The sequence below is a fragment of the Anabrus simplex genome, chromosome 1 (assembly GCF_040414725.1).
Source record: "Anabrus simplex isolate iqAnaSimp1 chromosome 1, ASM4041472v1, whole genome shotgun sequence".
NCBI classification, from domain to species: Eukaryota; Metazoa; Arthropoda; class Insecta; order Orthoptera; family Tettigoniidae; genus Anabrus; species Anabrus simplex.
Window position 1 is genome coordinate 518027730 of NC_090265.1, and position 26422 is coordinate 518054151.

A 26422-nucleotide genomic window follows, 5' to 3' on the forward strand; every position below is an offset into this window, starting at 1 on the left:
AACTCAACAACTGGTGAAACAAACTAATAACAACAAATATGGGTTCTTGAAATAGCTCTGAGTAAAAAAAAAACCTCTTGTTTCTTTCAAGTCTGTTAATTTACCATGATTTCAATCCTTATGATTTTCTCCATTTTGCAGCAATTAAGTTACATGATGGAAATTGACTAATCTTGCTTATGCTGTCGACATACCTCATTTCTGTAAGCATAATTGATCCAAGCCATATGTTTCCTAATCTTAATATATCTGTAGAATGTAAACACCCAACTTTCTCAAAAGTTCACCTTAAATTTTGATGGATTCATATTTCATGTGATTGTACCTTAATCCCCTCGTAAATTCTGTCGCTCTATGCTTAATACCATCATACTTGCATAGTTATCCAGAGTAATTCTGGTTGGTTTGAAGTCTGAATTAATTTTTTTTTTTTTAAAGTTAGTGGTCTGGTAAATCACTAGCTTTATTAATTCAGTGATTCATTGCTCATTTACTCATTTGAATCATTTGAAACATTAATGCATTATCAATCCTTTCATTATTTACCTAACTAAATTCATTAACACATTGGTTGTATCGACTATATTACAGTTATCAAATACATTTATTCACTTTGACCTAACTGTTGGCTTTATTAGATCATTAACTTCAATAAGTTATCATTCTAATAATTGATTTGCTCTTCCAACATCCTAACACCTATCACTAGCCTCACTGGAAAACTTATGTACAAGAAATTATCATTAAACTCTAAAGTAAACTTGCCGAGCAACCATCTCTTTATTTCTAGAAATTCACTGGTCAGTGCTAGACAACCTCATAAGCGATGCATTTGACCAACATGTTACCACAAAAAATGATGCATGAAATAAATGAGCATACAAAAAAAACCTGAAAATGGCTTTCATAGAATAAGCACTGACTACTATTCAGACTACAGGGTCCTGACACTTATATCTTGATTTACAAAGTCTATCATTTTATTATTAAATCTTGATTATTACAGGATTTCTGACTGGTTTTGTTAAAATTTGACGCTATTAATATTCTGACTGATATCCAGTATGTCACGTGTAATCTATCTTTTAACACTGCTAATGACCTTTACCGTAGGACATCGATGAAGAAAACCATTGAGATCTCCTAAATGAAATAGATCATGGCAACATCACACACAACGTCTAATGGTAATCTTAAAATTTCACTTTGTTTTACAATGTGTAACCATCATATTACAACTAGACTCATTTTCAAATATCACAAATAAGTGCATATACTGTAGATCCAAACGACCCAACTGTAATTTTTCAGTGGCACGTAACAGTTATCAAACCACCAAAAATGAGCATAAATCAATCAAGTGGTTACACATGTACCAATCTCACCATGATGATGATGATGATGATGATGATGATGATGATGATGATGATGATGATGATGATGATGTTGTTGTTTTGGTGATTTGCATAGGAGTAAGAAGGTGCCAGGGTTGAATGGTTGGACAGAGAAGAGATGAGAGCATAATTTAAAACACTAAAATCTGAAATTTTATTTCTTTCCTTTTTTCTCTCAGAGTTTAAAGTTTGATAAATAATCTGAATGACCAACAACCAATAACAGTTAAATGTATGCTCATCAGCTCTAACCACAATAATGACTTAAAGTCAAAAATGGAGAAAGTTCATGATATAATAGCTTACAAATGACTGAGCCTGGTAGCTCTAAAGGTACTTCATTTCAAAGAGCATTTTTGCTCCACTCATTTACACTCTAGTAGACTGAGCTCCACAATTTACAACAGTCCAGCCTCTCAAAGGCACAAGTTTCTTATCCAAATTTTATAGTAGATCACTTTGAAAACAGTTTTACTTTCATTTCTGCTCGACAGTCTGATCCACAATAGTCTATAAATAACTAGAATGTAGACAGAGGCAATAAGTGCCCATACGAAATGGCCTAAATATACAGAAAGAAAAGGTTTAAGAAAATCGGCCATAAACAAAATGCTTAGAGGCGACGCACTTGCACTACTTTTGAAAAAACACTAAAATCCTATATGGGCTTATGGTCCAAAGTTACAGAGGCTAAGCCTATACTGCAGAGGGTGACTAAATGGCAAAATATTAAGTTCCATAAATGTTTGAAGAATTTAAAGTTTTAGAAAATCATAGTCACCCCAATACCAAGTTGAATGGGAATTAATAGTGGGTGAACATTCTTTATTTCCTAAGTTACATTTTTCCCAGCCGGGAATTGAACAGGGTCCTTAGACTTGCCTGAAAATTTACATTTAAACAGTGGTATTAAACTTTAGAAATTTACATTAAGAAATAATTTTGAAACCTTCACCTCGAGTTAACTTTCTGGAGCTATCACATTTTTAAAAGATGTCTGTTATTACCTTATTACCTTCCGACGATGGGAAAGACTGCCCCTGCCTCCACTTTCACTGTATGCACTCTAAACTGGAGCTGTGAAGAAGACAAAATGGCCCAAAAGCGCCCAGCTTATATAGCAGAGGGGAAAGTTCCAAAACTCTTTAGGCAGAATACCTGTACATACCCCCAATTTTAATTGGCTACAAAAATATTTTTAAAAAAATTCTGATTGGCTAATAATTTAAGGAAGAAGGAAGCCCTGGTAGTGCCGACACCCTCAGCACATAAAAAAACAGTCTACGAATATTTAAGGTGTATTCAAAACTTGAAAACAGAACGTTCCCTTAAAAATTAATTGTCTGTCGTCCCGCTAGAGGGGTAGAGACATCTGAAGATTAAAGGTCCAAACTTCTTCCATTAAATAATAATATTATTATTGATTTAAGCCCACTAAGGAGCGCTGGTGACTAGTTCTTCCTCGATGCTCTTCTTTGTTCCCAATATCTCTTGAGCCCTGCTGATAATTTCTCCTTTCTCTCCTGTGAAAGGGGCTTCCGACTTCTAGGAACTCTAGGTGGTGGGGTCCAAGACTGTACCATAGCACAAAATTTGGAACGATCTTCTATATCAATATCTGAAATCCTAGCCGAATCCAAGTCCTTCTGTACTTCATTAAGCCACAAGCTTCCAGTCTTGTAGCTTTTAACCAAAGAAAAGATCTTCTTGGTAAGCCTGTTGCTGTCCATTCGTTGTAGGTGTCCATAGAACTTAAGCCTCCTACGTCGCATGCTGGTATTGGCTGATTCTAACTGTCGATACAGCTCAGAGTTCGATTTAAGTCTGTAGGTTCCATCTGGGAGCAATCTCGGTCCATGAATTTTCCTGAGGATACGTCTTTCGGCTTTCTCTAGATCATCCATGGTGCCTTTTTTGTTCATCAGGAGGGTCTCTGAGGCATACAAAAACTGTGGTCTGACAACAGTTTTGTAATGACAGATCTTAGCATTTTTCGAAATGCACCTCTTATTATAATGGTTGTGGGATAGTTGGTACACTGCATTGAGTTTGTTACATCTTTCTAGGGTGGATGTACCGTCTCTACCATTGGGGTGGACCCATTCACCAAGATAGCGGAAGCGATTGACTTTCCCAATCGTTCCATGTATGGTCGTCAAAGGGGGGTTATCGGGATGCCGAGTCTCAAAGTACTTAGTTTTGTCATACGATATGTGTAATCCAGCCTTCACCGCTATCTCGTGCAGGGCTTCAATAGCAATGACAGCATCCTTAGAGTTGTTGGTTAGGATTGCAATGTCATCTGCGAATGCTAGGCACCTGATCTCAATCTTTCGAGTCCCGGCTCCAATGGCAACTGGTTTGATTTCTAGATTCCTCAGTGTACATTCCCAGTTCTTGATGACTTTATCAAGCACTAGATTAAACAGAATGGGTGAGAGGCCATCACCCTGCCGTACTCCAGTTTTTATCTTGAAAGTCCGAGATAGTTTTCCCCTGAACTTCACCTTAGATGTTGTATCCGTAAGAGTCTGTTGGATGAGGGTGCGTGTGTTGTAATCAACACCTCGTTCTTGCAGTACGGAGAAGAGTGTCCGGCGGTCGATGGAATCATAAGCTTTTTTAAAGTCGACGAAAACCACAGCGATGTTCATACTCCTTACTTGTTTTAGTTGGAGAATGGTTTTTAGGTTGAAGATCTGCTCGGTACAAGACCGTCCCCGCCGAAATCCTCCTTGATATTCACCAATCGTTCGATCACATTGGCTTTCTACATTGTCCAGTAAAATCCTTGACAGCACTTTGTATGCTACTGACAGCAGAGATATCCCTCGGTAGTTGTTGACATCACTGCGGTCACCTTTTTTATGTAAAGGGTGTATGATAGCTGATTTCCAGTCATCAGGGATCCTGCCAGTCTCCCAGCAATCGATCAAGATCTGGTGTATGGCCTCTGTGATCTTATTTCCACCTGCTTTTAGAGCTTCCGCAATGATGCCATCTTCCCCGGGTGCTTTGCAGTTCTTAAGATGTCCGATGGCATTAGCAACTTGCTGCATTGTTGGTGGGTTAGATGGGAGGTGTATCTCTGGAGGATCTTCAACAGGTAATCTTTCCGTGGGCTCTTCGCAATTGAGCAGCTGCTCAAAGTAGTTTGCCAAAAGTTCCACGTTCTGGCTGTTGCAGGTGTATTCTTAAAGTGAAGACATTGTGGTTTATAACCTGAAAGTTCCTCTTTGAAGGCCCGATAAAAGTTTCTGGTGTTGTACATTTTGAATTCTTCATCTAACTTCTCCAGTCTTGACCGATCGTAAGATCTTTTCACACGTCTGATGGTCTTACTCGACAGTTTCCGCATCATTCTGAAATTCTCCCAATCTTCCTTTCGTTTAGTCGAGTACCACTTCGTCCACGCTGCGGCACGCTCATCAACTGCAAGATCGCATTCAGTATTCCACCATCTATGCCGTCTCCTCCTTCGAGGTTGTCCGAGGTTATTGGTCGTTTCGCATATGGTGGACTTCAGTTGGTTCCAGTCTTTCATATCTTTTTGCAAGATGTCGGTTGCAAAACGTTCTTTATTCTCCGACAGGAATTGGGGATCAATCCTTGATGGAACTGTGGTAGAAGGTCTATTTCGTTTGGGCAGTAATCTGGTCTTTATTTGTGTGAAGAAATGGTCAGAATCAACATTCCATCCTTTACGAACTCTGACATTCATGATCTCTTTCCTGCATTTTACACTGATTGCAACATGATCGATTTGAAATGATCCTATAGCTGCGTTCGGTGATTGCCAGGTGGTCTGGTATTTTGGCTTTCTGGGGAAAACTGTGGACATGATCTTCAACTGATGTAATCTACACAGTTCAATTAAGCGCTTGCCGTTGGTGTTTGTTCATCTATGTGCTGTGTAAGGCCCCAGTATATCTTGGTACTGTCGTTCTTTTCCCAGTTGAGCGTTGAAGTACCTACGAGTATTTTGACATGGTGACCGGGGATCTTACCGATCTCGTCTTCTAGCATCTGCCAGAAACTTTCGACCTTTTCAGGGTTCTTCTTATTGTCATCATTAACTGGAGCATGTGCATTTACAATAGAGTATCCCTTGTTGCCACATCTTAGAGATAACACAGAGATGCGTTCGCTAGCTGATGTAAATCCGATGACAGAATCCATTATATCACGTCGTACTAAAAAAGCTGTACCAAAAACGCTGGAGCCATGTGTGTTCTTAGATGCTGGTTTCCCCTTGATTACTCTATAACCTTCTGACTCAAAAGCCACATCATCAGTAAATCGGGTTTCTTGGACTGTTGTTATTGCAATTTTGCGCTTATGCAGGATGTCCGTCAATTGCTTGAGTTTTCCGGTCTTACAGAGGGTTTGAATATTGATGGTTCCAAAGTGTGTGACAGTTTTGGGTCTCAATAGGTTGGTGATATTGGGGAACTCCGTCTTTCCCCGCACGATGAGGTCAGGCTCCCCAGAATCCGAAGGCCTGAATGCGCCACCATTGGTGACGGGAGATTGGATACTCCCTGGGGTAGTGACATCTGCGTCGTTGTTTATCATCGTATGCGAACTAGTAAAGAAATTTACTAGGGGTGAAGACTAAACGCCTTCAGGGTTGGCCACTCCGAATCTTATTCAGGAGCGTTGATTACAATGGGGTCGCCACTCCCAAAGGCATTTTAGAGCTACTGCCAGCAATTATTTAGGCCGCCCCTTACATGGGGAACAGACGCCCTTGCAGCCGCCCCTGACATGGGAAACAGACGCTGCTGATGCCAAGTGTACTTATATTATTCCCTAAGCACTGGGCTGCCTCTTCCGCAATCTCCACCATTCAGAAGTCCATCTTCTCTGCTGTAGATTCCGTTGAGGGCTTCACTCGTAACCCTGAGCTGGGACCCTTACCAGATGCTACACACCGGGTCAGTGTGCTCTGGGACTCACATAGGCAGGGGCGCCAATCCCTGGGCAGGGCTACCTCCGAAGAGGGTCCCTACCTGCTACCTTATAAATAATAATAATAATAATAATAATAATAATAATAATAATAATAATAATGTAACAGTATAATATAATATAATAATAATTTATAATATAAATATAATATATAATAATATAATATATTATTATTATTATTATTAAAGTGGCCATGCCTCATTACTAGAGATGAGAATTATAGGCACTAAAACAGTTAAAAAGTCAGGCATATAGGCTCTTAAGTTAGCCAAACTAGGCATGTAAATAGGCACTAACGTGTAAAATAGGCAACAAAATAGGCATGAAAAAATACTTATAATTTAATAACACGCTCAATTACTATAAAAGGAATTTACAACAAGCCACGTTTCAATGCTTTCTGTTAACAATCCTGTTCTCCTGTCAGGCAGAATGTTTTGTACTGAGAGAAATCTCTCAACATCACAGGAAGTGATTGGACAAAACCTCAATGAAGCCACTTCATCTGGTTTTATTTCAACTACTTCATCTACCTCACCTCATAGCACCCTGGCTACTTTTACTGTCGTTTTCCATCATGGATTCTGCTGCAGGACTCTTATGGAACTTTTTGCTGACAGCGACTACCTTCCCAGAGGTTTGGTCAAAATTTTATCTCCTGACTTCTTCCACAACCCTAAATGACTCCAGCGGGGGGCAGCCACTCGTCTCCAACTCGGTGATTGTTCCCGGCAGGTTTTTGAAGTTTGAAGATGCTCCAGTTTATGCAGGGGGATATTAATTCCCACCATTGCAGTGCAGAGGTCTATAGAATATTGTTGTTGGTCGCTGTTCAGAGTGGACTGGTAGATAAGCTGCGATGACAACGCTTTCTGTACTCGTGTCAAATGCATCGCTGTGTTTCTGTGTTGATCTATATGGTATCTTTTCACATTTGATCTGAAAAATAATAAATTTGACTTAAATCACAATGTTCTTATATTTTTACAGCTGGGCTAATTGGCAAAAATGCTTAGTATAAACATAATAATGGTGCATGGCCTCCGGAGAGGCCTGGTGCGGTTCTTTATCTAGTAGATGGCCTATTAGGTGATCTGCATGTCTGTGAAAATGAGGGCCCTACCAAGGTTGATTTCTAATGCTGAAAATGCCACACACACCAAGCCCCAGAGCCATTGGAATTAACCAATTAAGGTTAAAATCCTCGACCAGGCCGAGAATCGAACCCGGACCTTGTAAATCGAAGGCATGTACGCTGACCATTCAGCCAACGAGTCGGACAGTATAAACATGCATTTGCTTCATGAAAAAAAAAAAAAAAAAGAGACTATTAGTGGTGATATTTCTAGAAGTACAAAACTTTAAAGTAGGAACAAGAGAATTTATAATTTACATGGAAATATGTCCTCAAATGTTCAGTTATAATCTGGCAGTTTCCTGTAGAGTTCACCGGGTGAAAAAATAAAAATGACGTGAAACGATACCTGAGTAGCGTAGAGGAGAGATTCTTCCTATATGCTTGCCAGGGACTCACCGACTGCCCCTAGCAGTATTCTTACTTACATAAAAGAATTAAAACGGAGTCACTATAAAACTCAGATTTGTGAATATTTTATGTGTTGCTATTCGCTGGCTTTGGTCAGCCAGGTCAGCTGTCATGAAGACTATTTTCTGTTGCCTGCAATATATCCTGCATCATGTGTGCCCACAAGGCTGCCACCCTCGTTGAAAATTTAAAAACCGTGTGATTTGAAATTGTCGTGGCATGCGCCCATAAACTTAATTTTCGTCACAATTTAACAAAACTCTAGATAGGATGCTGGAGTTTACGCACTCCAGACTCTTTGCTTGCCCTCCCAGCACAACGGTTACTAACCGGACCTCACCAATCCAGACCAACGGTCTTCCCACTGGCCTGGTCTTGTAAAGATAGTATTCGTAGCCTTGTTAAACACGCTGTGACATCATCCAAGCCGTGCCATCTTCTATGTCTAGCCTATGTGACATCGTCCTAGCTGCACCACATTCTATCTTCAACCTATGTTTTTTTTATAGTTGCTGTATGTCGCACCGACACAGCTAGGTCCTTTGGTGATGATGGGATAGGAAAAGCCTAGGAGTTGGAAGGAAGCGGCCGTGACCTTAACTAAGGTACAGCCCCAGCATTTGCCCGGTGTGAAAATGGGAAACCATGGAAAACCATCTTCAGGGCTGCCGACAGTGGGATTCGAACCCACTATCTCCCGGATGCAAGCTCATAGCCGCGCGCTCTTAACCGCATGGCCAACTTGCCCTATGTTTCGCAAAGGCTTAGCGGAAGTGTAATAGAGCTCACTAGAGCCTACACATAGCGCTGGTGAAAGTTATTCACGATTTTTTATTACATTTCAGTTGTAGTCCACTTCTGTGGTGTAGTAGTTAGCGTGATTAGCTGCCGCCCACGGAGGTCCGGGTTCTATTCCCGGCTTTGCCACGAAATTTGAAATGTGGCACGAGAGCTCGAACGGGGTTCAGTCAACCTTGGGAGGTCAACTGAGTAGAGGTGGGTTTGATTCCCACTTCAGCCATCCTCTAAGTGGTTTTCTGTGGTTTCCCACTTCTCCTTCAGGAAAATGCTGGAATGGTATCTAAATTAAAGACGCAGCCACTTCCTTCCCTCTTCTTTGCCTGTCCCTTCCAATCTTCCCAGGCCTTCACAAGGCCCCTGTTCAGCATAGAAGGTTAGGCTGTCTGGGTAAGGTACTAGTCCTCCTCCCAGGTTGTATCCCCAACCCAAAGTCTCACATTCCAGGACACTGCCCTTGAGATAGTAGAGTTGGGATCCTTCGCTGAGTCCGAGGGAAAACCTACCCTGGAGGGTAAACAGATTAAGAAAGAAAGAAAGAAAATATTTCCGTTGTAAATCTCTATTTTCACGGGAATTGAATCAGAGTTCAAAATACCGATTTTTAGTTTTAATCCACTCTGTCAAAAGAGACCACCGACCGTTCAAACTCCTTGTTCGGTAATTAAATGATTATTTATATTTTAGCAATATAAATTATTGAAAGTTCACGACTAATACAGCATTGCAACAAAACAACTTTCCACAATACGTAAATTAATAGGCCTATAAATGGTACAATGTAATGCGATCGCAGTTAAGTAAAAAAAAAACCGATAAAAGCAACAAACGAACTTACCTCCTTACAGCAAGCTTGGCAGAAGACTACCTTTCTATCCATAGTGAAATTGGGATCTCTTGTAATTCATGGCTTCAATGGGATGGGAAAGTCCTTGGAGTGGGAAGGAAGTGACCGTGGCCTTAATTAAGGTACAGCCCCAGCGTTTGCCTGGTGTAAAAATGGGAAACCATGGAAAAACATCTTCAGGGCTGCCGACAGTGGAGCTCGAACCCACTATCTTCCCGGATGCCGCTAAGCGCACAGCCAACTCGCTCAGTGATTTTGCTTTGGGCATTGCCAAAGAGACACCTCTTCACAATAAATCACAACATGTTCTGAAGATAAAGCGTACGCATAGAACAGTTCACATCGAGAAGGAGGTATAAGGGTTCGACGTTGATTGGTTCTCGCATATATCTTAGAAGGTTGGAGGGGTTAAAGGTTTCAAGGTCAAATTGTTCCTTGTTTCTACTGACGGAAATTTCCCAAGATCTATTTCTGGTGACTTTCAAGAATTCCCATTTTTGTTTGTGGGGTAAACAGATCTTGAGAAATGGGACGACAATACTGTCGAGCACTTCAGTTCCAGTATAATGCACCGGAAGAAAATCGGCTTCTTTAAAATAGATTCAAATAGGCACAAACCCCTGAAATAGGCATTTATAGGCACAATAAAACCAATGAAATCTAGCTTAAAGGACCCTAAAATGGGTTTATATCTCAAAAACCTATGTTTCTGAACACAGGAATAAAATAGGCAAATAGGCAAATTCCCGTCTCTACTCATTACATACCTGCCAACTACCCCGATTTAGGCAGGAGACTCCCGATTTTTTACATTACTTTCCAACCTCCCTATCAGTTGAAGGTCCCCCCGGAATAAGGGTCTATGCCACAAATCTAAAATGTTCAGGAAACAGAAAAAACTTCTGAATAATGAGAAAATGAAAAATACATATTTTGAAATAAATCAGAACGATTAAAGGCAACTTGAAAACCGAATTATCACAAATTAACCTTATTAATGTAGTAAAAAAGCATTTTCTCATTTTGAAATCGTGGAATAAGGGTCTAAACCACAGTTTTACAGTTCAATACAGTGTTAGTTATTGCCAGATGAATCTTTTCAAATCACTATAGAATCCCTTGAATTCTTGAGACATATCGTCACACATCTTCAGTAGGTCATTCTTTTTTCCTCTCATAATGGGCAGTGTTGAGCCGTAGAGTTGTGGCAATTCTTGAGGCAGGAGGATTGGCTGATTCCATCTGTTCTTGACACCTTTAACTACGGTATGTCTCTACCGAGGAGCAATCAAATTGTGGGATCTTCCCATAAACACAGATGTGGGGTAATTTTCAGAAAACTTCAGCCACATTGCTTCAGTAACCTTGAATTTAAGGTCTTTGACCAACATTCTGCGTCTTGGAAGTCAGAACTCTGGGCAGACGGACTAAACATTTCTGAAAAAGTTCTTTCACATACCTGCAGTGAACTACTGTCACTACCTTTTGCTGGAATGTGGTATTCAAAAGAATAGTTTCGACGTAAAGTGGCATCTGTTCTCTGATTTCACCTCCTTTTTGGTTCAGATATTTTGAAGCACTTATTCACAAGAAACGAAGACTGCTAATTAAGGTCCATGGCATAGTATTCCGTACACCACTCCTCCTTTTCACAGTCAGTGAGCTGAATACACCCATTCCTGTTAAAAATCTCTGGATAATACACACTGCCCCTAAACAACGAAGAAGCAGAAAATTATTGTAATGTTATACCCTATACCATTTTAGCGTAAGGATAATTAAATTAATTGTTTGTGTAATGTATTATGTATTAAAAAAGACCAAATTTATTCTAAGGATCTTCCTTAGCACAACATAACCCATTTATTTTAGACCATTATTCCACTCACCTGTTGTGGCCTCGTTTTTGCTTCTTTTATAACGCCTTTCCCTGTTGTATAAGCCTCACACCTATTTCGTTTCCTTTTACGTTCATTATCCCTATAGTTATTCATATTCTCTTCCTTTTGTTTTTGTTTTATTCCGGTTTTTTAATTCGTTGGAGCCGGGCTGAGTGGCTCAGACGGTTAAGGCGCTGGCCTTCTGACCCCAACTTGGCAGGTTCGATCCTGGCTCAGTCCGGTTGTATTTGAAGGTGCTCAAATATGTCAGCCTTGTGTCGGTAGATTTACTGGCACGTAAAAGAACTCCTGCGGGACTAAATTCTGGCACCTCGGCGTCTCCGAAAACCATAAAAGAGTAGTTAGTGGGACATAAAACAAATAACATTATTATTTAATTCGTTGGACGAAACATTCAACACACTGGCAGCCATCTTGAATGAGTGGCATAGACCCTTCTTCCAGGCAAAGAAGTTTTTAACAAACAAATGACCTATTTCTGTTAAAGATATGACTATCATAGTTCGTATGCAATAACCTGAGATGATATAGACCTTTATTCCGCCAAAAACTCAACTTGCTGGAGAATGTGGTTTAGACTCTTCTTCCGGGGGGCATTCAGTTAATTATTTCTCCTGATTTGAAGTTAATGACTGCACAACTTTAAATATGTTTTGAAAATCCGATAGTTTCAGGATGTTGCTTTTGTAGCTGAAGGCAATTCTCTTATGGGTCACTGTGAATGCCGAAATTCCTCCTACCGACCTCTGTGGTGTAAGTGAAGATGCGTCTCTTATTAGCTGACGTGTAGTAATTAGTCCTGTTCTTATTGGTTGCTTTAAAATGAAAAGTGAACATCGCGATGTTTAAATCTGGTGTTCTTTTTTCTCCATTGCGTTGAATCGTAGTTTTTTTTGCTGTGGTCTTTATTGTTGTATTGTTCAGGAGGTAGATCAGTATGGCTTGCATAAGTTCAGCTGTTGTGATAAGTTATTAATGTCCACTGTCGGCAGCCCTGAAGATGGTTTTCCGTGGTTTCCCATTTTCACACCAGGCTGTACGTTAATTAAAGGCCACGGCTGCTTCCTTCCCACTCCTAGCTCTTTCCTATCCCATTGTCGCCATAAGACCTATCTGTGTCGGTGTGACGTAAAGCACCTAGCAAAAAAAAAGAGAAAACAACAACTCGGTATACAATTGTATGAAAGGAAATTATGGACATGTAATTTTGGCATCCACAGTCTGAGGAATGGAAATGCTTCAATGTATGTCTGGAATGAGAGCACTGGAAGAAGAGGATATGATGAAATGCGAGTTGCCTGATGCATTACGTAGACAGTAAAATCACAGGATGTAAAGACATCACACATTTTTAGTGAGCACTGTTTAGATCAAAATAAAAACATAAATGTTGTTCTGACTTGCAGATCAGTCAGTTTATTTGGATTGAATACACTTTCGTGATGCCTGGTCATTCTTATCTGCCATGCGACCGTGATTTTGGAAATATTGAAAAGGATCTTTGGAAAAGCAGAACAAAGTATCTTTTTCACTGTTGTGTGTCTGAACAGAGAACTTAAACAAAAAATATAGGGCTTCTCCAGAATCACATAACAAAGCAGCAAGTTCAGGCTGCCAAGTTTTCACAGACCCGAGTTTCTAGTTATCTCCAACCAATTCAAGATGGGATTTGGTATCAAGCTGGCAGATAACACTGAAAAACCTTACCTTATAAATCTGAAGGGGAAAAAAAAAAATTGTTCAAAAAATTGTCAGAATCATTTCAGTCTTTAAGTAATCACTTTACCTGTGAATTACATGAACTCTGTGCCAATGTCCGGGCTCTTCTGACCTACATTCCCGAGACTCAGCATGCACATTTCAATAGTATATTCTGTGGACAAGAAAATGTCCCACAGTTAGCTGAGGAGGAGGAGAAGGAGAAGAATCCAATTTGGATGACAATGATGACTTTTTAAATTAATCTAGCATATCTAATTCTTCGTCAGTATGTGCAGTGAGTCAGCACTTTGAATATGTAAATTTGTATCAATTTAAAGTGAATTTTAATATTAAGTATTTAAAATAACACTATTATTAATGTATTTTTTCGTAATTTTAATATGCCAGTTTACGTGGAAATAGTGTGGAATGATTGACAACTTCTGCGATTTTAACTTTACTTCAGAAGAATGCTTTTACCCTGTCTAACAAATGAACATGGGATTTCTAGAGTATATCAATATGTTGTATTGTTCAGGTCATTGTTCTCAGAAACAGGATATATTTCTTCCTTATTAATGGAATGGTATAGTTATTTAAGTAGTATTCTTACTGTTTTGGACTATGTATAATGACTGATTTAATTATACCTTACAGCACTTCTACCATTTCTTTGACTTAGGCTATTAATTCATTCCTGCTGCTCTGTTTTGCTCTAGGTACGATGCATGAAGCTGGTACAGCACCCCAATGTTGTTCGCTTGTATGAGGTGATTGACACCCAAACAAAGCTGTATCTTATCTTAGAATTGGGTGATGGTGGAGATCTTTACGACTACATAATGCGCCATGATGGGGGACTGGGAGAGGAGGTGGCTCGTGAGTATTTCCGCCAGATTGTGCGGGCCATCTCTTATTGTCACCAACTCCATGTGGTTCATCGTGATCTCAAACCTGAGAATGTAGTATTCTTTGAGCGCCTTGGCATGGTGAAACTCACAGACTTTGGCTTTAGTAATCGCTTCAACCCAGGACAGAAGCTGGAAACATCATGTGGCTCTCTTGCATATTCAGCCCCAGAGATTCTACTGGGTGATTCATATGATGCTCCTGCTGTAGGTAGGTGATTGTTATAACTGTTAAGTAGGCCTTAGAACATAATGAGTTGATCACTATTTCTGATCATTATAATTCATTGATTACTTTTGGCAGAATTCACACCGATACATTACAGACAATTGAATACCTCTGCAGAAAAGCTTTGTCAGCCATTTTGAACAAAATCAAGTTAGAGTCGGGAAAACATTCTATAAACCACTGTGTAAGATGTCTAAATAAATGTTCAACATTTGGAGAATTGCATAGCTTACAAAGGAACTGGTTTTTTTTTTGGACCAGACCAATTTCAATAAAACTTGGTAGGATGATTAAGACATCATAAACTTAATTTCTGCCAGTATATATCTCCAAGAAAAAAGAACAGTGTTGCTGTAGTTCTATATTTAAATGTGGTTTATCAAAGGCATCAACTAAAATGAAACTTATTAAAACTTGTTAGGATAATAAATTAAGAGGTCAGAACAGAGATGTGATTCTTGTTTGTATAAATAAAAAAATAAATTAATAGCATGTTAGTTCTATATAGAGATGACCAAGATTTCATACTGCATATTATTTCAGCTTCTGTTATAAATGATACAGATACCTTAATATTTTGGTAGGCTATGTTCATATGTGTACATATTAGTAAAATAAGTTAGTAAAGAATTAAATTTTGTTAATCAACATAGAAAATTTCAGTAACAATTTATTTTATTTTTATTTTGTAACTCATTTCAAAATTCCTTCATTGAATAAATTGTTTTATTTTAATTTTTTCCCCCCTCTTAATTTGTTCAGAGAGGATGATTACCAAGTTGTACTTCCTCTTAAAACAGCAGTTTGCACCTGAGTTGCTGTAGTGCAGATCTACTTTCTGGCATCTCTGGTCTGACGATCAAGTGTTTGGCGTACATTTGCACTTGCCTGTGGAGCTCGGGCCTGGGAAATTAAGTGTGTGACAGAGGCTCCTTGTCACAGCAGTGTGATTTGTATGTGCTTTACATTATGAATTTGGTAGGTGTTCTCGGGAATCTACATTGTCTTAAGATGATGAACTGAAAGTGAAGCAGTTGGGTAGGCCCATACCAAAATTAAAACATCATGTACAAACAACAAAGTACTGTAATGGAAAGGTGGCGTATGGATTTCAATTATCGTACATTGTAATCAGGCCATTGTGAATGTTCACCTGTTAGATTAAACTCAGACAATAATTTTAGCTTGAAATGCAGTAGGCCTATTTTCATTTTCAATTTAGTACGTAGTATAGGCCCGTGCATATGCATCATACAGACAAGATAATTGATTAACTTAATGTTGTAAACACCAGGTATGATAGTGCGAACTTGTATACCTAGCTCTTTCTCACTGTGTGACTGATTGGGCGATGACTGGAATGTGAAGGAGAGTGTTACTTTGAGTGATGTGGGCTGTGTTGCCAAGCCATCAGTCGATCACCAGTGATGTGAGTATAATGAATTATAATTCAATAGTACTTTTGTATCCATCTCTTGGCACAGGCCAGAGTAAAGTGTAGCTTCCACCGAAGTCCCAGTCTCATCCATGGCTGTGACAATATGGAAGCTGCTGGGGTATGGGTGGTGTTGAGTAATGACATTGAGCACGACTAGTGCATCTGAGTGTTATGAAAGGTGTTGCTCATAGGGTCAGTCGTGCTGCAATAGCACTTTCTGACCCAGTGAGGAAAGCAATGGCAAACTACCTCACTCCTCGTCTTGCCTAGTATGCCTCATTTTGGTGCTGCCATTGGTTTTTGCGGTTTCCTTATAACTGCATAACTTTTGGTGGTGCTATTTGAGGATCCAACCAACCTCTGGGCTGATGACCTAACAGACAGACAATTCAATAATTGGTAGAATTTAATTCTTATTATTCATGTTCTTGTTATTATTATTAATATGCGTGAATGGTCTCTTTCGGAACATACGAAACATTATTTATGATTTTGTTTGCGGAGGATCCAGGATGCTTTCATCTGTTCACTAAAGATACTTTCTTTCTTTCTTCCGTCCACTTGGTACCTGCTCTTTTTGGTACTTCATTCTCTGGACTAACTTTCCACTTGTCAATTTTCTTTCTATATACTGTATATTTCGATTCAAAATTTCTTCAGGTTGAATTTGTGTGTTCTTCATGTCTGCTTTTGTTTGTTGTGTCCAAGGGAAATTCTTCAGTTTATCAACTCTTTCAAGAATTTGGTGGGTTAGTCAAGTTTCTGGAAACCTCTTAACATGTCCATAAAATGTTATTCTCCTTTTCCTGAGGTCTGCCACAAAATTAGATTGCGTGTGTCTTGGTCCTAAAATTTTGCTCATGATTTTTCTCCTTTATTTTAGGATATTTTCGAGCTCGCCCTTTTTATGAAACATTAGAGTTTCCCCTCCATATAAGGCCTCATGTTTGATTAGAGTATTGTTTAATCTTAATGTGGAGAGACATACATATTTTTGTTGTAGATTTCTCTTGTTCTTCCATATGCTCTTCTGAGTTTTTGGACACGGTTGTTTTGGGCTATTTTTTCTTGTCCAGTTGGTTCGAGGATTTGGCCCAGGTATTTGAAGTGAGGGACTCTATTGATTTGTCCATATTTTGTATTGAGACTATGGATGTCTAGTTTTGAACAGAAAAATTCAGTTTTCTGGAAGGAGATATGAAGTCCGATCTTTTTGGCACATTCTTGGAGAATTTAAACTTGCTTTATCGCTGGGACTTCATCGCTGGACAAAAGGCCAGGTCATCCGTGAAGGCTAAGCATGGAATTTCAAGGTTTTTTTTGGTGTCCCAATGTTTACTGGGTTCCAGCTATTTTGCGCTTTTAGTTCTTTTACCCATTCTCTCATCACCTTATCTAGGACGAGGTTGAAGAGGAGGGGTGACAATCCATCTCTGTGCCGGCCACCATTTTTTATCAGGAATTCATCTGAGATTTCTCCCATGAAGTTCACTCTTGACTTCGTGTCAGTTAGAGTCTGTTTGGTCAAGATTAGCATTTTAGAATGTAGTCCCTGTTCTTTCAGGATGCTGAGCAGAGATTGACGATCGATTGAATCATAAGCCTTCTTGAAATCTACGAAGGTACAGATGACTGGGAGGTTTCTGAGGGCCCTGAATTTTAGAGTGGTTTTAAGATTGAAGATCTGTTCAGTCCATGATCTGTGAGGGTGGAACCCAGCTTGATATTCACCAATCTTATGCTTGAGTTGTTCTTGCATTCTTTTCAACAGGCATGCAGACAAAATTTTGTAGCCGACCTCAAGGAGGGAGATTCCTCTATAGTTGTTTTGTCTCCTTTTTTATGAAGTGGGTGAATCAAGGCACATTTCCGGTCGATATAGATGTTGATTCACATAGGGAATTTTTTATATTGGTATTACATTTCCAGTCTTCGGGAAGTTTCTCGTTTTTCCAGATTTTCTGTATGATTTCTGTAAGTTCTTTGAGTGAATTTGGACCAGATTTTTTAGGAATTCTGCAACAATTCCATCTCTTCCTGAGGTTCTGTTCTTTAGTTGTTTAATGTGGTTCTGAATTTCTTCCTGGTTTGGTGGAGGTGATTCTGGGTGAGTGAAATTGGATGCTTCTTCAAGAAACCTTTCAGTGGGTTCCGGGGCAGTTAAGAAGTTCTGAGAAGTATCGTGCAAGTATTGTTAGTAAGCGCCAATTTCCGTCTTGTTTCCTGAAACATAAGTTCTGTGGAATGTATCCTTGGATTTTTTCTGTGACCATTCTGTAAAAATCCCTTGTTTTGTGGTTTCTAAAGTTTTCTTCAATTGAGTCCAGTTGTTCTTTCAGGTGCTTTCTTTTTTCTTGCCCGATGGTTTCGGATACTTGTTAACTTCTCTCATAAAATTCTTTTTGAGTTTTCTGAGATTTTCTACTGTTGTATTTCTGAAATGCAGATTTTCTTATTTATAGGGCTTGGTCGCTTTTTTTTTTTTTTTTTGCTTTACGTCGCACCAACAAAGATATATCTTATGGCGACGATGGGATAGGAGAGGCCTAGGAATTGGAAGGAAGCGGCCATGGCCTTAATTAGGTACAGCCCCCGGCATTTGCCTGGTGTGAAAATGGGAAACCATGGAAAACCATCTTCAGGGCAGCCGACAGTGGGGCTCGAACCCACTATCTCCCGATTACTGGATACTGGCCACACTTAAGCGACTGCAGCTATCAAGCTCGGTAAGGTCGCATGTTGAGTTCCACCAGGGGTGTTTTGAATTCCTTTATAAGGGTACCATTTCTCGTGCCTTCTGTATGATTTTGGTGTGGAATTCTTCCCATGTTTTCGCTGGTTGATTTTCCCATGCTGCTTTTAGATCGGTAACAGGAATCCTTTTTATATCAAATTTCTTTTGTTGGATTTTCTTGGGGTGGTATTTTCTTGGAGTAAATTTTATTTTAACTCTTGTCAGATAGTGATGAGAGTGCATGTTTGCTCCGCTTCTCACTTGTACATTGTGTACCTCTTTCTGTAGTGGTTGTGAGATAGCTACATGATCAAACTGAAATTCGCCAATGGATTCATAGGAGGACCTCCAGGTTTTTTTGTTTTTTGGGATGCTCCCTGAAGGATGTGGACATGATTTTAAGGTTGCACCGTTGACATAGTTCAATGAGTCTTGAACCGTTTTTGTTGGTAAATTTGTGCGCCGGGTAGAGTCCGACGGTTTTCCTATGTTCCTTTTCTCGGCCGGTTTGTACATTGAAATCACCTAAGAAAATTTTGACGTCATCCTTTGGAATTATTGACATTAATTTGTCCACGTTTCGGGGGTTCTTCTTGTTGTCTATATTTGTAGGGGCATTTGCATTTATTAATGTATATTATTTTATAGGCACAGTGAATCCTCATGGTCATTAGGCAATTGTTGATGGAGTTCTTGGTTCGAGATCAGTATACTTTTTTTGTACTATGAAGCTCATACCAAATAAAATGGTCCTTTTTAGAATCTTTTGGTCTGTTTTACTCTTGAATATATGATCATTTCCATAATCCAAGGTGGCATCATCAGTGAATAGAGTTTCCTGCAGGGCAAGGATAATAATTTTTTGCCGATCAAGTTCTGTGACTAAATTTAGTAATTTTCCTGGTTGAATCAAAGTGTTGATATTGAATGTACGAATGTATGTGAGGGTTTTGTGGTATAGTTTACCAGAGAGCTCAGGCTCTCTCCCATGTTTTCATGGTCGTCCAGGCTCTCTCCCATGTTTTAATGGTCGTCCAGGCTCCCCAGAATTCAATAGCCTGGTTGCCGTCTCAATGCAACGGATGGATTGGTTGCCACCTGGGGTAATGTTATTACTACGCTCACGAATCATGTTTGAGTTGTAATAGGAGATCCAGCAATTCTGGATACTTAGAACCAGGGATTGTTAGTTCTTGGAGCTTGGTATTGCCACTGCACCCACAAGGTATCAGACGCAGACCAGGAAGCTGGTGGATTATTATTATTATTATTATTATTATTATTATTATTATTATTATTATTATTAGAGTAATATATTCCATCGATGACAAAATAGGCTATGGTCCATCTTTTTAGAACTATGGAAACTTGTGTCATAATAATCTTTCTTGTATAATAATAACAGTGAATTCTACTTTTACTAGTAGTACTTTTTTGTGCTCAATAAAGTAAATAGATTTATAGGTATATGAGGGTTGATTCAGAAGTAATGGCAACAATGTTTTATTTCCTGAAAATGAGCCAACACCGAACATATAATGTATACAATTAAAGGTATGTTTATGAACTTTGTAATGTTGGCAGTGGATGGGGTATGGGTGCATCATTCTAGCTGTGATAACTCTCCCTACGTCACTTGTCTGATGACAGCAGTACAGAATGGAAGTAACCAAAGTTGAGCAGCATTCGTACATAGCTTGTGCGACTTCTATCTTATTCGCAAAGTGAAGTAGGCATTGTGCGGGGAGCGATTTGCCAAAAAAAAATAAGACATTGTAAAAGCATTTCGACATGAGACAGTGCAAATTGATGAATTTTAAGCAGCAGATGGTATATCAGTTTTCTTTATCGATGGCAACGAACCATGGACAGCCTAGGAGACTACTTGGAAGGATGTTGGACAGCTTGTACGATATGTACAAATGATTGTATACAGGTTATACAGCAATAAAACAAATAAAGCACTGATTTCAAAATGTCCTCTTTTGTCCTTTTACGTTATCAGAGATTCCTGCATCCCTACCTTATGTAGTGTCACTTTTAAAAAGTCTTTCTCATATACTTCCAAATTTACTTTGTACATTTCCTGTGTTTAAGTTATTTTGAGAGAAAAGAAAATGGTTGCCATGATTTCTGAATCAACCTGCGTATATAGCATAGTGCTCACCCAGGTAACGTTGGAACCTAAATACAGAGTTACGAGAAATTTTGTAGCTGTTTTCCTGTTATGTCAACAGACAAAAATTGATGAACAGAACCTATTTTAGATAAATACACAGTATGAGACAAGAATTTGAAGTTTACAGATGTTATAATAATTTTATATATATTGAATAAAGTATTGGAAAGGAACAAACAAGTGTGTTAAATCAAGTTAATGGCAGTATGTGTGTTCTCTTGTTCGTCCTTTCTATCTGTATATGATTGAGTATAGAACAAAGTGTCATATCATTAGTTGTGAAATGTTTGTAAATACTTCAGTTCGGAATGTGAAAAATGATCCTTAGAGCTTCTTTTGCAGAATAAAAGGTTATTCAAAATATTTCACCTAGGTTATTCTTTTCTTCCTTTCTCAGATGGTTGTAGTGATCTCTATCATTTCAGTGCCTTTCAAACTGCTTTAACAATCATTGGAACTAAAATTAGAAAAGATAATTGCTCATAGTCCAGATTTAAGTTTAAAGAAATAGATTTTTCTTTCTTTTCTTTAAATTTATGTAGTAATTCACTGCTCTCTGTATTGGACTGATTTGTCTGATATGTTCTAGACGTGTGGTCCCTGGGAGTTATCCTCTACATGCTGGTGTGTGGGCAGGCACCCTTCCAGGAGGCTAATGACAGTGAGACCCTCACTATGATCATGGACTGCAAGTACACCATCCCCATGCATGTCTCTGATGCCTGCAAGAGGTATCTGACATATATTCATGTTATTAAATTATTTTATGGTAGTAAGTTAAATCTGTATTCCATTGAAAAGTTTTATTCCCGGCAGCTCTGTTTTGTTTAAGTGTTGTTTGCAAGAGCTAAAATTGTACTTACAGTTCCAGGGTATTTTGACAGGTTAAATATACTATATTCTACCGTGTAACAGATACAGAGATGAATTTTGAAGTTAAATTTGGATAATCCTTGGACTTCTTACAAATTTGTACAAAAACTATTTTAATCCTCCTCTTCTTCGTCCATTCCCTTTTCCAGATTCTCTCTGGGTAGGGTAGTGTACCAAATCCCTCCCTCCACCTTACTCGATCTTTCCACCATTCCTCTTCTAGTACTTTATTGCTATCGACTCCTCTATTTGCAATACAGTCCACAACAGAGCTCCTCCATCTCATTCTAGGCCGTCCTGTAGGCCTCTTTCCAGTCTCTGTATCCATGAATGTTCTCTTTGGTATTCTCTCTCCTGGCATTCTCATCATGTGTCTAAACCATTTTAGTTTTGCTATATCAATCTCTTCTTGAAGTTTACACACTCCCACACTTCTCCTTACTTCCTCATTTTGTATTCTATCTTGTCTATCCTGTATGCTCTTCATGAATCTCATTTCAGCTGCTTGTATCTTACTTTGGTTCCGCCTAGTCAACATCCAGGCTGCTGAAGCATAGGTCAGTATAGGTTTCTAAAAGGACGAGTATAAAACCTTCTTGCACTTCATTGGCACATCTTTGTTCCATACAATGTCTCTTGCACCCTGGTAGAAACTTGCAGACTGCTGTATTCATAAATCAATTTCTCCATCCAAATTTCCATCTTGTGACATCATGCTGCCCAAATATTAAAAATATTCCACTACGTCAAGAGGCTCATTTCCTATTTTTATCACTCCCCTGGATCTTCTGTTACCTCTCGTCATGATCAAAGTCTTGCTTTTCACAATACTAATCTTCATACTAAAATTTCTCATCTCCTCATTCCATAAATCAACTTGTGTCTGTACTTTTTCTTCGTTATCTCCCCAAACTACAATGTCATCAGCAAAGAGCATAGACTTTACTTGCTCGCCCATCATTTTCTCCTTGATATTATGTAGAATTCTATCTGTGATGATAATGAAGAGTAAGGGAGACAATACACTTCCCTGTCTTAAACCTGTCTCAACTCTGAACCATTCAGTTTGACCCACTTTGGTTCTAACACAGCTTTTGCAATTGTGATACAATGCTATTACCATCTGCATTGTTTCATTCCCAATTTGTGCCTCTGTCAGTGTTTTCCACACCAAATTCCTTGGGACACTGTCATATGCCTTTTCAATATCTAGATACGTTACTGCCGTGTCCTTTCCATATTCCCAATACCTTTCCATCATTTGACGCAATGTAAATATTGGGTCAGATGTGGACCTGCCTCTTCTGAATCCATACTGGTGTTCTGCCAATTTTTCCCCTACTCTCTCTTATTCGTTTATCAAAGATTCTTTCAAGGATCTTAGCTGTATGAGGTATCAGTGTCACCCCTCTGTAATTTTCACATTGCTTCTTGTCTCCTTTCTTGAAAATTGGTATAATGACACCTTTCGTCCACTCTTTTGGAACAGTCTTTTCTCTTCATATTACTCTGAAGAGTCTATACCCACAACCACTGTAGACCAACAGCTACTGCTGCAATTATCATTTCTATGGTGACCTCGTCAATTCCAACTGCCTTGCCTCGTTTCATTCTTTTAGTGGCCCACTCAATCTCTGCCATGGACACCTCGTTTTTCTTATCTTCCATCTGCACTAAATCTGGTTCTTTGATTTCCTCTTGTACCAAGGTATTTTGCATGTTGTAAAGCTGTTCAAAGTATTTTTTCCACCTCTGCAATATATCTGCTTCTGTGTTATCACTTCCTCCTGTTCATTTTTGATGAATTTAGCACCTTCACCTGGGTTTTTCTTCTTTTTTACCCACTGGAATAAGATCTTTTTGCTTCCGGTTGTATCTTCTTGCAGAGATTCAGTGAATTTTTGCCGGCATTTCTTTTTCTCTTCTTGAACCTCCTTGGAGCACTCCTTCTTGCAGTGCCTGTATTCTGTTTTGCATTCTGCTGTTCTGTTTCTCAGCCATCTTTCCCAAGCTTGTTTCTTCCGTTTAACTATATCTTTTACCCTGTCATTCCATCAGAGCGTTTTTTGATCTTTCTTCCTTCCTAATACTCTTCCACGGGTCTTTTCTGCAGACTCTACCATGACTGTTTTAAAGTACGCCCATTCTTCTTCGACCCTTCCGATGTCTTCCATAGGTATACTTGTTTTAATGTGTGTCTGAAACTCTTCATTTATTTCCTTATCCTGCAATTTTCACACCCTTAGCCTTATCTGCCTAATCTCAGTCATCTTTTGTATCTTTCCCATCTCTGACTTAGCTATCACAACTCTGTGATCTTCAAAAGATTCACTTGGGAGGGCTGTTACATCTACCAACATTTTCCTGTTACCTTTCTCGACCAAAATGTAATCTATCTGAGTTTTGATTTTTTTATCCCGACTGACTGTTATCTTTTGACTGTTTTTCTTTCGAAACCATGTGTTACCAATGATCAGCTAATTTCTTCTACAAAAGTCTACCAAAATATCTCTAGCCTTGTTTCTCATCCCATATCCAAATGGTCCTATAATCTCTTCATCTCCTTTTCTTTCCTGACCTACTTGAGCATTCATGTCTCCTATGATCACAACTTGTTTGTCCTGTATATGGCCTTCCAGATATTCAAGGTATTCCTGTAGATCCATATCTGTATTTCCTGTTTGCAGAGTATACCCTTGAATTATATCTGTAACACCAATTTCAAGTCTCAATCTGACCTGTATCAACCTGTCATATATGTTTTCCACCAATTCTAGGTATTCCTTTAGGTCTAGTCAATACTATATATTTTACGTCCAATTAAGACGAAACTTCACACATAAGTAGACATAAATAGACATGTTTCGACCCTGCATTGGATCATCCTCAGTAAGACATGATGAATTAAAAACATAGGAAACACACAAAATAAAATGTTAGTTAAAAAGTTTTTAAAAAGTATGATGAAAGTTAAAAGTAGATATCCCTAAAGATTAAGGGAATATATTGCTCATTAAAAAACTGTGAAATGTTGATCGTTAAAACAGTCTTGAGCGGAGTCTTTCTGTTTCAATGTTTTTGTTGTCCTTTGATGTGGCTCAACTGGTATCTGTATACTGTTGGCTTAGTTGTTGTGTTCCGACATGGGTTGAGATACATAAGCATTATTGAAGTACTGTCTGATTTTTAGTCTGTAAAATGGATAATACATATCGAAATTAGGTTGAAAAATGATGACTAACAGGAACAACATTTAGATTAAGCTGTGAAGAACGAAAATTAACTTACGTTACGCGGCCCGCTTGTATCACCCGTGTTCTCCGACTGCGGAGTCCAGCTCTCGACTGACTTGCTCCTGCAAGACGTGTTGCTGCAAGGAAGTGGAGTGGGGAAATGGGGCGGAGTTTGCGGGAGAATGGGACTGTGCGGAATAATGGGGGCGGTGATTGAAACAGAGTGTAATAATTGTAAGTTCTTATGTTCCTGTTTTTTACTCCAAATGATTGGAATAAAATTTCCCATATTTTCTTTTTTTCATTTGTCTCTAAGTTGAGGGCTGGGTTCTTATATTGATCCATACTGATGTAAAAATTCTCTAAAATGTTGAGTAGTGGACCTTTTTGTTCATGTTGTAGAATTTTTAGATCTTGATCTATTGTAGTATAATTGTGATTATAGTCTTTGTGATGGTTACTCATGGCAGAGAAACGATTATATTTTGAAGTGTTGCAATGTTCTGTATATATTATGAGTAAGTTCCTACTAGTTTGTTCGATGTAACTTGACCCGCATCCCTGACATTCCAATTTTTATGTCCCAGAATTTGTGTATGTATTGCTAGTATGTACTGTGTAAGAGTTAAATAATATTCTTCCATTAGTGTTGCTGGTTTTGAAAGCAATTTTTAGGTTCTGTTTTCTTAGGGCATTGGTGATTATGTCCATTTACTAATTTGGGACAAATATTTCAGGTTCCCTATGGGAATCAACATCTACTGTATATCATCTGATGGCCAGGAACATAAGAACTCACAATTATTACACTCGGTGTCAATCACCGCGCCCATTATTCCGCACACTCCCAAACTCCCACAAGCCCCGCCCCATTTCCCCACTGCACTTCTTTGAAGCAACACGTCTTGCACCTTGACTGCAGGAGCAAGTCAGTCGAGAGCTGGAATCCATAGTCAGAGAACATGGGTGATACAAGCGGGCCATGTACCGTAAGTTAATTTTCGTTCTTCATAACTTAATCTAAATGTTGTTCCTGTTAGTCACCATTTTTCAGCCTTAATTCGATATGTATTATCCATTTTACTGACTAAAAATCAGACGGTTCAACTTCAGTAATGCTTATGTGTATCAGCCCATGTCGGAACACAACAACTAAGGCAACAGTATACAGATACCAGTTGAGCCACACCAAAGGACAACAGAAACATTGAAACAAAAAGAACTCCTGCTCAAGACTGTTCTAACTATCAACATTTCACAGTTTTTAAAACTTTCATCATGCTTTAAAAAAAAAAAAAAAAACTAACATTTCATTTTGTGTGTTTCATATGTTTTTCATTCATCATATATGTCTTACTGAGGATGACCCAATGCTGGGTCAAAACATGTCTAATTATGTGTGAAGTTTCGTCTTAATTGTACGTAAAATATATAATATTGACTAGGAGGATTAAAATAGTTTTTGTACAATTTTGTAAGAAGTTCAACCGCCATTATGGATTTAACATGAAATTCATAGACTGTAATCCTTGGACGACTTGACTTGATTTTGTTTGATGTGTTTGAACTGCTGAGGAAGAGAGCAGTTGAGCTCTTGAAACGTATGGTAGATAATTATAATAAAATGTAAAATATTTACAAGGCGAAAAGTGTTTCATAGAAATTGAATA

The 26422-nt window shown here is 38.7% G+C and overlaps 1 protein-coding gene across 1 annotated transcript in view; it reads left to right on the forward strand.

The window, feature by feature from the left end:
- Snrk (SNF related kinase) overlaps positions 1-26422 on the forward strand; it is a 194081-nt gene that overhangs the window by 116515 nt on the left and 51144 nt on the right. Inside the window, exons 3-4 of the mRNA XM_067135427.2 lie at positions 13878-14277; positions 21236-21377. Of these exons, the coding sequence (XP_066991528.2) occupies positions 13878-14277; positions 21236-21377 (542 nt within the window). The remainder of the gene's footprint in view (positions 1-13877; positions 14278-21235; positions 21378-26422) is intronic.